The sequence below is a fragment of the Erythrolamprus reginae genome, chromosome 2 (genome assembly GCF_031021105.1).
Source record: "Erythrolamprus reginae isolate rEryReg1 chromosome 2, rEryReg1.hap1, whole genome shotgun sequence".
Taxonomy (NCBI): Eukaryota; Metazoa; Chordata; class Lepidosauria; order Squamata; family Dipsadidae; genus Erythrolamprus; species Erythrolamprus reginae.
The window spans coordinates 104,925,631-104,937,707 of record NC_091951.1 but is presented as its reverse complement, the minus strand read 5'-3'; the positions used below and the strand labels follow the sequence as shown (position 1 = coordinate 104,937,707).

Sequence of the window (12,077 nt, the reverse complement as noted above, 5' to 3'; positions counted from 1 at the left end):
CTCAAGCTGGCGGCATCAGACCGCCTTTGTGTTTTCGGCTCGGGGAGGAGGGAGTTAGGAAGGTCCTCCTGCTCCCCCCGAGCGGAAAACCCAAAGGCGGAAGCCTCCCGGTTGTTGTGACAGCCGGGCTGCGGGGCTTCCCAGCAGCCTCCTGAACCCCGAAATTTTGCCAAACTTCCCAGTTCCGGAAGCTGCTGGGAAAGCCCCCCCCCCCCCCCCGCTATTTTAAAAGGTGACAGCCAGGCGGCAGCGGTTTTTTGCGGGTTTTTTTTCTTGTTGCACGGATTAATTGACTTTACATTGTTTCCTATGGGAAACAATGTTTCGTCTTACGAACCTTTCGTCTTATGAACCTCCCCCTGGAACCAATTAGGTTCGTATCTTGAGGTACCACTGTATTGGATATGCTACTAGTATTTCCTCAGATCTAAAATTTTCTAAAATGTGAATATCTTCAAATACTGGAAAAATTTTCGACCAGGAAGAATATTTCAATGGGTTTAGAATGTATATGTATATATTTAGAAAATATTCACAGAGCACCTATCTTTTAAAAGGAGAGATGACCAGATAGTTCATATAACATGTTTATTAGACGGGTGCTTTTGAAGTTTCCATTTGAAGTAGAAAATATTTTAAGCAGTGCTTGCCAAAAAATAATGTTTTTTCCACATTATTTTATTACACTCAATAATTGTTCAATATGACTGTATAACAGTAGTCTTCTAATCATTCATTGTAGAATGAAACATATCTCATAATCATCCTTAACACCCAGTAGAAAACAATAAGGATTTCATATAAAGAATTTCTTGGAAGCTTCTTTATATATGTGATTTCTTCCATATTTCCCAAGTAGACTTAATGACTGCTCTTGTAATTCTGGTATCAGATCCACTTGGCACTGTGCACCCATGTAAAGCACAATGAGGCAGCATTCTAATACATCAGGGAAAGGGGAAACCTATAAAGTAAGTAAATAAATGAAAAAAACTAGAACCTTCAAATAGGTATATTATCCTTCAGTTTATAATATTTAAATTAGCAATGCTTTAACATATATAGCACTCATGCGAGTAAAAATAAATTAAAATTAGCCATATGCCATTCAAATAGCATCAGTTTTAACAATTTAAAAATAGTTTAAACTGTTAATGATCAAATTAGAGTTAGAGAAACATACTATCCCCATCAGCTATTTAAAATTGGAAAGTTATCACACCTATCTATTCTAAAAATGCTCAATTCAATTGAGTTGGAAATTATTTTTCATTTTACAGCTTAGAGTGCAAGCCAGAGGTGGGTTCCTATTGGTGCGGGCCAGTACGCCGCTCTGGTAGTTGCCCGCTGACTGCAAAATTTTGGTGCGATGGCTCCACTGCTGTCTGCCAGTCTGTGTGCACCGCCATATTTTATTTCTAATTTTCTGCAATTTTTTGGGCTCTCTGAGGATGTGTCAAAGGACAATCGTCCCTCTGCGCATACACGGAAGCAAAATCACGCTAGGGGACACGCGCGCATGAAACATGATGCGTACACAGTGCACCAGTAAGAAAGGGTAAGAGGAACCAGCCCCTGGTGCAAACACATTGCTTCCTACAAGCTAGATCTTTGCTAATTGCAGAACAACCATTGAGTTACTCCTTGGAGGAAGAGTTTGGAAGAACATAATAAACATAATTTATGTTTTTTCTCTGAATGTGAAAAAGAACTAGAATTATCAATTTGCAAAAAAAAAAAGATTTTAATCATTCAGTTTAATCATTTCAGATTTTGACCTCTCTTAAATTCTTCAGATCATGTAACTTTTAGGCTTTTTCCTAGTCAGATTGTCAGTCAATAAGCAACATACATGGCAAGTAGAGAAAACACTGCTGAAAAAGAATCTTGAGTTTTACCTTCATATTTTCTGGAAATTCTGCAAGTTTCTGATTTGCTTCTGTAAGTTGTTTTGTCAGATCTAGCAGAGAAGCAGGTTCCTTCCTTTGTTCCTTACTGTAAAAAGATTAAATTTAAAAGATCTCATTTACAATAATATAGTCATTGAATTATTTACAATATATATTTGGGCAGTGAAACTGGAAGAAATTAAATGGTTCTGTCATATATAGAAGTTATTTCAAAATTTTTATATAACAAATCTTACAAAAGCAATCTAAAGGATATGTTTGAAATAGGGCATTTACATGTTCTTTAAAGCTTTTTGATAACTTATTATGAATTTTAAGAGCTTTTTTGGAGTTAGAATAGTACATATTTAAAGCCAAAGCTCCCATTGGGTATGTATGAGTTCAGGACCACAGCAGTTTGGGTATCAGCCATTAATGTATACAGTGATACCTCAAGATACGAACCCCTCGTCTTACGAACAACTCGTGATACGAACCCGGGGTTCAGAAAATTTTTGCCTCTTCTTAGGAACTTTTTTCGAGTTACGAACCAGTGTTCGGAGACTGCTGGGAAGCCGCGCGGCTGTTTTAAAAGGTGACAGCCGGGCGGCGGGGCTTCCCAGCACCCCCCCGAATCCCGAACCCGGAAGTTCGGCACAAGTTTGGGGTTCGGGGGGGTGCTGGGGAGCCCCCCAGGCCGGCTGCGACCTTTTAAAAGAGCCGCGCCGCTTCCCATCTGTCTCCTGGAGCCGAACGGCAAAGCCGAACTTCCGCGTTCGGCTTCAGGAGACAGATGGGAAGCGGCGCGGCTCTTTTAAAAGGTCGCAGCCGGCCTGGGGGGCTCCCCAGCACCCCCCCAAACCCGGGTTCGGGGTTTGGGAGGTTGCTGGGAAGCCCCCCAGCCCGGCGGTCACCTTTTAAAACAGCCGGGCGGCTTTCCAGCAGCCTCCCGAAGCCGAACAAACCCGAACTTCCGCGTTCGGAGGCTGCTGGGGATTTGGCTGGGGGGGAGAAGTAGGACCTTCCTAACTCACTCCCCCCCAGCCAAATCCCCAAAGCATGTTTGCTGCCACACGATTTAGCGGCGAAGTGACGTGAAGGGATGGAAAGCTGAAACCGCCCGGTTTCAGCTCCCCATTCCTCCACGTCACTTCGCTCCTGTCCTGCCTAAATCGTGTGGCAGCAAACAGGCTTTGGGGTTTTGGCTGGGGGGGAGGGAGTTAAGGAGGTCCTACTGCTTCCTCCCCCAGCCAAAAACACAAAGCCAGGCAGCCTCCAGCCGCCAAAGGAGCCTCCTGATTCTCCCCGCTTCTCTGTCCCGCTCATTACCCGTGTCTGGCAGAAGCTGCTGCCCGATTGCTCTTAGCCGGCGGGATGCAAAGTGCTGGGGTGGGGGGGTGTCCTGACAGCCCCCCCACCCCAATGCGAGCGGCGGGGAGTCACCCATGGCCGGCAGAAGATCGCTCTTGCTGACCTGATGCCTCGCGGTGAAGCCGGGCAAGAGCGATCTTCTGCCGGCCATGGGCGACTCCCCGCCGCTCGCCCATGGCCGGCAGAAGATCGCTCTTGCCCGGCTTCCCCGTAAGGCATCAGGTCAGCATTCTGGACGGGCGGGCGGCGGGCGAGGATGGGGGAAGCCTTGCGGGGAAGCCGGGCAAGAGTGATCTTCTGCCGGCCATGGGCGAGCGGCGGGGAGTCGCCCATGGCCGGCAGAAGATTGCTCTTGCTGACCTGCTGCCTCGCGGGGAAGCCGGGCAAGAGCGATCTTCTGCCGGCCATGGGCGACTCCCCGCCGCTCGCCCATGGCCGGCAGAAGATCACTCTTGCCCGGCTTCCCCGCGAGGCAGGTCAGCATCCTCGGCGGGCGAGCGGCGGGGAAGCCGGCGGCTGTGGCAGCTGCTGCAAGAGGCTTCCCCGCCTCCTCAAAGCAGCCTCCCAAACCCGAACTTTCGTTGAGAATCCCCGCCGCCCGGCTGTCACCTTTTAAAACAGCCGGGGGGCTTCTCAGCAGCCTCCCAATGCCGAAGCCCCCAGGCTGTTTTAAAAGGTGACAGCCGGGCGGCAGCGGTTTTTTGCGGGTTTTTTTTGTTGTTGCACGGATTAATTGACTTTACATTGTTTCCTATGGGAAACAATGTTTCGTCTTACGAACCTTTTGTCTTACGAATCTCCTCCTTGCACCAATTAAGTTCGTATCATGAGGTATTACTGTATTCCCTACTTCTTAGCATTCCTGTGCTATGCAAGGTCTGCTTAAAAAAACCTTCAATTTTACGACCCTGTATCCCTTAATTTAGTCCTTCTTGACACCATGTGGAGTTTGCAGCAGATATTTTTTTCTTTGCACACTAGGAAAGAAACATCTACCATTTGATTGAACTCTCAACCTTCCGAATGGGAGGTGAGTGGCTTCACCACTAGGCTATCATGCCGCTCATTAATGCATATTCCTCAGATCTATGGGTGAAATAAGCGAATAGACTAGAATAGGAATAAGAATCTGAACAGGCGGCTAAATAACAAATAAATAAGGAGTCTCAACCATGCCAAAGCTAATGTACTCTAAGTTATAAAGTATGAGTCAAATACAACACAGTGGGTTTCTGCTTTTGAACGTGATGCTTTCTACAGAAATTATTTAGAAAATCTTACTTCAGATCCTGGTTTATTGCAGACTTAACCTCTAATTCCTGCCCCTCAGCACTTTGATGGAAGCTGGTTTTCTGATGCTCATGAATCATTTCTGCAAAAATTTGTTGAATTCCAGAAATATCCCTCTGTAAACTCTGGACTTCAGCATGCTCTTCTGAAAGGAGCACTCTACAACCCCTCAGTTTCATCTGTCTGTCTTCTAAACTTAAATGGTCTGCTAAATCAGTTGCTGAGGCAACTCCATTGGAATCCACGTAAAAAGGATATTCAGTCTTGGTGGGCTTGATTACAGTTTCTTCAGTCAAACAAATTGTATTAATGCTGTCCTGTTCAATAGCAGGAGAATGAGCTTCAGAGGTTTGTTTCAGGGATTCTAAGCCAGCATTCTCAGGGGAATTCCACCACAGGTTGTATAGCTGTCCATAAGCCACAAACGCTTCTAAACTTCTGAAAGCTGCCATGCTCTCAGGATTTCTGCTGTCCAGGTGGTCTCTCAGATGACTGCAGCCTACTGAACAAGACAGACATAATTGGGAATAGTGTGCTTTTCAATGTTTTTCCAAAACCCAATGTTTAGAATTGCATTGTTATGAATTTTTGCCATTATAAGGAAAATAGGTCAGTTTTAACTTATAGAATAGATTCAATATTAAACATACAATTTCGTATCAAATTCATTATTACACGAAATGGCAGGCATCAGTGTTCCCTCTAATTTTTTGGGGGTGGGTGGGCGGAAAAGTATAGTGTCTGAGCGGCAGTCCCTTTGGGACTGGGCAGCACAGAAATAATAAATAAATAAATAAATAAATAAACAAACAAACAAATAAAAAACCCACCCTGTTTTGCCTCAGAGAATTTCAAAATAAAATACTGTACTGTGTGTCTATAACAGTGAGCTCATAATAGGGCAACTCTATCAATATCAAAATGCCACTTAAATAGTTGAGCTAGTTTCAAACTAGATTTTGATTTTCTTTCTCTCTTCCTTACTCCCATTCTTTTTCTTTCTCTTTTCCTTCCTCTCTTTTTTCTATCTGTTTCTCTCTCTTATTCTCTTCCTCTCTCTCTCCTTCCCTCTCACTCTTTCCCTCTCGGCTTCTGGGTGGGTTTGGAAAACTCTGAGTTGGTGACGATTTTTAAGTGAGCGATTGCTCACTGCTCAGCTTAGAGGGAACTATGGCAGGCATAACTGGAATTACTTTAGAAAGGGTCTGGGTACATTCATGGAGGAAAGGTTCCTGTTTCAAATGTTTCTTTTGGGTTGGGAGCAGCATGCTGAATGCCGGTGGCAAGAGAACAGCAGTGGAGTATGTGTGCATCTTTGTTTTCTAACTTGTGACCCAAGAAGAATTTAGCCATATTAGTCGTGTTTTATGCAATCTTGCCTACAGGTAGAAAATGAGATCAAGAATGTCGTATTAGACTTGTTTAAAGAATGACAACCATGTGAATTGAATCTTCACTTCTCAAAAAGCAGAGTGACGGTTTTATTTCAAAATGAACTATTAAAAAGTGAAAAAAATGTTCTAGCAGGATCAGGAATTGGTCAGAATTCTTACCAGGGTGGAAAAATAGCTCTGCCATAACAGGAGTGCTATTAAGTAATCCTCGGAATCTCTGTTCTCATACAAGTCTACAGTGTTGAGGGAATCTGGTAGCCTTTCAGGAAAATGTTATCCTAGGTAGTTGGAACCCTCAACACAGTGATGTTGACATCATAAATTATGTTTCTTGTTGCCTTCCTGGCCTTCTCAACTCCTGAACTCATTTAACAAAGCAATTCAAATAATTTTTTTCACAGCTCAGTAGTAGGAAAAGTTAACAAGAAAAGCTATCGTACTATTGCCTCATACCCAATAAGATTTTGAAGGAAACCGAACAGATTATGAAAACTGGAGGCTGTACTCTTGGACCTATGGAAATACTGAGACCAAAGAAAAATTAGCCGTCACCTGTAGGGAAACAGAGGTTGCATATCTCTTGCATAAGATTGAAGTTTCCAGCATCATAACTGCGCATCACAGCTCTTAAGGTAGCTTTCACAGTTTCCTCCCAGGAAGACATCTGAAGGCTAAGAAATGCTAGTGTCAACTCATGGGAAATGTGGAACACCAGCTAGAAAAAGGAAGAAAATAAGATAGATTTTAAAGGTCTCAATTCATGGGAGTGGATGGAGCAGCAAAAACCTATGGGTAATTATCAGTTGGCCTCCCTTGTAACAGTTTTAATGTATTACTTACAAAGGGAGCTTAAATGAGACAACTAAGGTAAATGAATAGGTGTAAGGAACTTGAGGGAAAAACCTAAAGGATGTGCAGAAGGAACTTGGGTTTAGTAAGAAAAAAATACATGTTACCTCTGTTCAGGTGTCTTAAGGGAAACCTATAGGGAATTGTTGCAACATTTTTCATAGCCATGTATACTTGGAATGGAAACAGTAGGGTAAGATCTATAAAATAATTGAAACACTCTACTGTACTTTATAAAGTTTGTGGGTTCTCTATTTCTGAAGGCTTGAGACTACATAGGCACCTCCTGTAGTTGGTTTAATTGATTTTTTTTCTGCACATTGCAGGAGGCAGAATTAAATCCTTGTCCTCTGCTCAAATGTACAATTTTATGATTCTAGACACACTTCGAATTTGCCAGGAACTCTGTGAATCCAATACAATTCTGCAAAGTACCAATTCACAATTGTACTCACAAAGGTCATAAACAAATTACCTGTTTGGGAGGCGTATTACTAGTAGCAGGAGGGTACTCAAGAGTTCTTAGCTGCTCAAATATGTTCTGAAACTGTTCAGGTGTTTTCACATCCAACCCACTCTGCCATACATTAATAACCATTTCTATGAACTGCAGATCTTGATTAATGGTCCAGCTGTTGTAACAAGGTGTGGATGGGCATCGAGTTCCCACTGGATTCCGTTGACTGAGGCACTTGTGAAGCAATTCATGAAGACAGAATACCAACCTTTGCCCCTTTCAGTGGAAAAAAATGTTTTAAGGGATCAACTTGAGAAAACACTTATCTCAAAACATGATAAAAATAAAAAGTGTATATTTGTATCCCATCTTTATTATTTGTAGAAATAACTCAGAGTGGCAAACACACCTCCTATTTTGTCCACAATAATAACTCTTTAAAGCGAGTTGGGCTAAGAGTGAGCGGCTGGCCCAAGATTACTCAGCAGATTTCATGGTTAAAGGTTTCTAGTCTGGTGCCTTAACCACTAGACAAAACTGTCTCATATGGTTGAAAATAAGTATAAGATTGTAAGCAAAAAGAACTAAAATAAATCACTCTAGAAGCAACAAAATAAATTGATCAGCAAACTCTTGTTGCAATAGAAACTAGATGGAGTGATAGAAATTTGATTTGTATACAAACAAGTCTGATTCAAAGAATCATTTGTATACTGGACAATATGTAATCAGTAATATGACAAATGCTTATGTTAACTCAAGCTTTTACACACAAATGGGGTTATTATCTGTTATGCCGGGTGTCACGTTACAAGCCCCAATTAAGTCTGAGGTGGAAATTTAAACACACACTCTTGTAAAGTAAACAAAGGCAGTACAGTGATCCCCCGTTTATTGCGTCCCCAACCATTGCGAACAGGGTACTTCGCTATTTTTCAACCCGGAAGTCAAAAATACCATCTACGCATGCGTGCCGGGCACGCATGCGTAGATGGCAGCGGCTTCCCTGGGTCTTCCCCCTCTTGCTGGCGTCAGCGAGGAGTTTCCCCACCGCCCACGCAAACTCCTCGCTGCCGCTCGCCCGCCCTTCGCCTGCCCACGCCGTTCGCTCCCCCCTCTTGCTGTCGGGAGGGCGAGAAGCCCTCCCCAGCACCCGCTCGCCCGCCCTTCGCCCTGGCGGAGAAATTCCAGCCCCCACCTGGTCCCGCCCGATCCTCCTCCCTGAGGCAGCTCGCCCTCCCATGGCCGCTTCCTCCACCCTCTATTGCAAGCCTCTCTCCTCCCATATTCTGCCCCCCTCCCAGCTTCCAAGCCGCATTCGCCTTCCTCCGCCACCACCAGCATCCAGCTCCCGGCCAAGCAGCCAGGAAAGCCGAGCCGGGCGTGGCGGGGAACATCGGCGCGGGAGGCAGGAGACGGCCGCCGTCACCGCCATACGCGGCTCGGCTTCCCTGGCTGCTGCTCCGGTCGCCCGATCGTCTCCTGCCTCCCGTGCCGATGTTCCCTGCCAAGCCTGGCTCGGATTCCCTGGCTGCTTGGCCGGGGGGGGGGGGGGCTCGGCCGAAAGGAGCTGGAGACGCAGAGCTGAACACACCCCTTCATCCCCAAAGGCCGGCCTTTTTGTCTGGGAGGGAAGATGACGTGCCGGTGGCACAGGGGCGAGGGGCGGGAGGCAAATCGCTGCGTCTCCAGCCACTTTTGGCCGAGCCCCCCCCTCCGGCCAAGCAGCCAGGGAAGCCGAACTGGGCTTGGCGGGGAACATCGGCACGGGAGGCAGCTTCTGCCGGACATGGGCAATGGGCGGGACAGAGAAGCGGGGAGAATCAGGAGGCTCCTTTGGCAGCTGGGGGCTGCCTGGCTTTGTTGTTTTGGCTGCAGCGGGTGCCAGGCAGCCTCCAGCCGCCAAAGGAACCTCCTGATTCTTCCCGCTTCTCTGTCCCGCCCATTGCCCGTGTCCGGCAGAAGCTGCTGCCTTATTGCTCTTTGCCGGCGGGATGCAAAGTGCTGGGGTGGGAGGGTGTCCTGACAGCCCCCCCACCCATATGCTTCGCCTCCCGCCGGGCAAGAGCGCTCGGGTGGCAACTTCTTCTAGATACGGGCGATGTCCACGCTCTCTCTCGGCGCTTTCGAGCCGAGTCCGTGAGCGAGTTCGCTCCCGGACTCGGCTCGAAGGCGGCGAGAGACAGCGGCTAGGAACGGGCCTGTCCACGCTCTCTCTCGGCGCTTTCGAGCCGAGTCCGTGAGCGAGTTCGCTCCCGGACTCGGCTCGAAGGCGGCGAGAGACAGCGGCAAGGAACGGGCCTGTCCACGCTGTCTCTCGGCGCTTTCGAGCCGAGTCCGTGAGCGAGTTCGCTCCCGGACTCGGCTCGAAGGCGGCGAGAGACAGCGGCAAGGAACGGGCCTGTCCACGCTCTCTCTCGGCGCTTTCGAGCCGAGTCCGTGAGCGAGTTCGCTCCCGGACTCGGCTCGAAGGCGGCGAGAGACAGCGGCAAGGAACGGGCCTGTCCACGCTGTCTCTCGGCGCTTTCGAGCCGAGTCCGTGAGCGAGTTCGCTCCCGGACTCGGCTCGAAGGCGCCGAGAGACAGCGGCAAGGAACGGGCCTGTCCACGCTCTCTCTCGGCGCTTTCGAGCCGAGTCCGTGAGCGAGTTCGCTCCCGGACTCGGCTCGAAGGCGGCGAGAGACAGCGGCAAGGAACGGGCCTGTCCACGCTCTCTCTCGGCGCTTTCGAGCCGAGTCCGTGAGCGAGTTCGCTCCCGGACTCGGCTCGAAGGCGGCGAGAGACAGCGGCAAGGAACGGGCCTGTCCACGCTCTCTCTCGGCGCTTTCGAGCCGAGTCCGTGAGCGAGTTCGCTCCTGGACTCAGCTCGAAAGCGCCGAGAGACAGCGCCCCCCGGACCCCCAACCCGGGTTTGGGGGGCTGCTAGGAAGCCCTCCATGCCGGCGGCAAACAGCCGCGCCGCCCCCAATCTTCGGCTCCTCGCTAGCGCTGTGGGAGTAAAAACACCATCTGCACATGCGCAGACGGTGTTTTTACTTCCGCATCGCTACTTCGCGAAAACCCGCTCGTTGCGGGGGCTCCTGGAACGGAACCCTCGCAACGAGCGGGGGATCACTGTATATCACAAAGAAAAAATATGGTCCAAAGGCATTTTTATCAGCCAAAGTGCTCTCCCACAAACCATAAACTTTGAAGGCTGTGATAAGCCAAAACAAAAGCAAAACAGATAAAGGCAGCTGTGAAAACGTCACAGCTCCCCCCCCTTCAAGAGTCCTAAAGCCAAACTTAACTAAATTAGTCCAAGAGTCCTGGTAAAATCCTCAAACAATTCAAAAAGTCCTGGTAAAATACAGTTCTCTCTCTCTCCAAAGGGATAATTTCCCATGCTGAGAGGCAACAACGCTGGGAATTTATCAGCAGCCCCATTAGCCTAATTGCCCCAGCCACAGGTGTTCTCACTTATTTTTTACAATACTTGCACAGTTGTTCCTTCCTTTTCACAAACCTGCGCCTGCGAGCATCTATGAATCCTCCTTCTGATTCTAATGACGATGATGATGATTCACTAATGGGGTAATTAACTAATGGGCTGCCTGTACTTTCCTCCTCATCCGATGCTGCTTCACTCCCAGAAACTTCCCTTGACACAGATGCTTCACTGTCGGAAGCTGTTGGCAGTAAAACCGTCCTCTGATAATGTGAGGATTCTCCCACATCAACCCCCACAGTCCTTGGAGCAGGAGCTGGCCCAGAGCCAACCACATTATCCAAACCACCCTATTTGCAGAATTGTGTGTTCGCTGTTTTGTGGCTGGCAGACAGCATCAATTTCAAGATCTGTACTATCCTTTACCCAATGTATGACTGTTTCATGTTAGCTGTGACATAATATAAATAATGCTCACTGACCAACAAGCTCTCATGCTGCTGGAGAACCTCTTGTGCACCAACCCAATTCTTAGATGAAAGAAGCTCCTGGGCACATCTCAAGGAGAAGGACAGAGATAAATCGTTCTCTCCAACTATCAGAGCCAGTTCGGCAGCAGTTTTAAGCGAAGCAATATCTCCTTTTTTAGCCAGTACTTTTGCAGCATCATAGGGAGAGATAGCCCCAAGGTAACTGAAATGAAATTATTTATACAAATAATTAAACTTTAATTTGGATTATATTTAACCATTAAGCGTATTTATTTAATGCATTTATAGGTATGTTCACAAGTTTCATTCCCCACACAAAATCTGTAAGATATCAACAATTTTGAAAGTAAATATGAGTGACCTGGAAAAAAATCCCTATCTTAAAAAATTAGTAATGTGATTCAAATTAAACCGTTAGACCATATAAAATAGCACAATAATTATACCAAGCATGACAATAAAGGAAAGAATAAAATGGTCTTGTTAAAACTTTGCATATTCTTGACCATTTGGACTAATAATGCAATGTAGACTAAAGCTGAAACACAGGTTGAGATGGAAATGAAGGGCAACTATCCATACCTGTGCCTTAAGAACAGAGGTGAGTTCCTCCTTTTTTGCGCAGGTTCCACAACCGGTAGCAAATAGCTGGTGATGTCACAATGACATCACGGAATCGGTTGTTTGGTGCTGGTCTGTGGACGCCGTCATATATATACAGTGGTACCTCTACTTAAGAACGCCTCTACTTAACAACTTTTCTAGATAAGAACCGGTGTTCAAGATTTTTTGCCTCTTCTTAAGAACCATTTTCTACTTAAGAACCCGAGCCTGGAAAAATTTCCCAGGAAATTTGAGAGCGGCACGAAGGCCCGGGCAGTTTCCTGCCATTCCCCCTTTAATCCAGGC

At 46.8% G+C, this 12,077-nt stretch overlaps 1 protein-coding gene across 4 annotated transcripts in view; it reads right to left on the bottom strand.

Moving 5' to 3' along the window:
• Positions 1-574: 574 nt before the first annotated feature.
• The window catches only part of GEMIN5 (gem nuclear organelle associated protein 5), a 37,255-nt gene continuing 25,752 nt past the window's right edge, over positions 575-12,077 (bottom strand). For 2 of the 4 annotated variants that reach the window (XM_070739008.1, XM_070739010.1), the window contains exons 23-28: positions 11,160-11,370; positions 7,269-7,526; positions 6,497-6,659; positions 4,542-5,052; positions 1,899-1,995; positions 575-964 (exon numbers count right to left, since the gene is read on the bottom strand). In XM_070739008.1, coding sequence (XP_070595109.1) covers positions 797-964; positions 1,899-1,995; positions 4,542-5,052; positions 6,497-6,659; positions 7,269-7,526; positions 11,160-11,370 — 1,408 coding nt within the window. In that variant the 3' untranslated portion in view covers positions 575-796. The remainder of the gene's footprint in view (positions 965-1,898; positions 1,996-4,541; positions 5,053-6,496; positions 6,660-7,268; positions 7,527-11,159; positions 11,371-12,077) is intronic. The other 2 variants (XM_070739009.1, XM_070739011.1) reach the window with 1 other exon arrangement.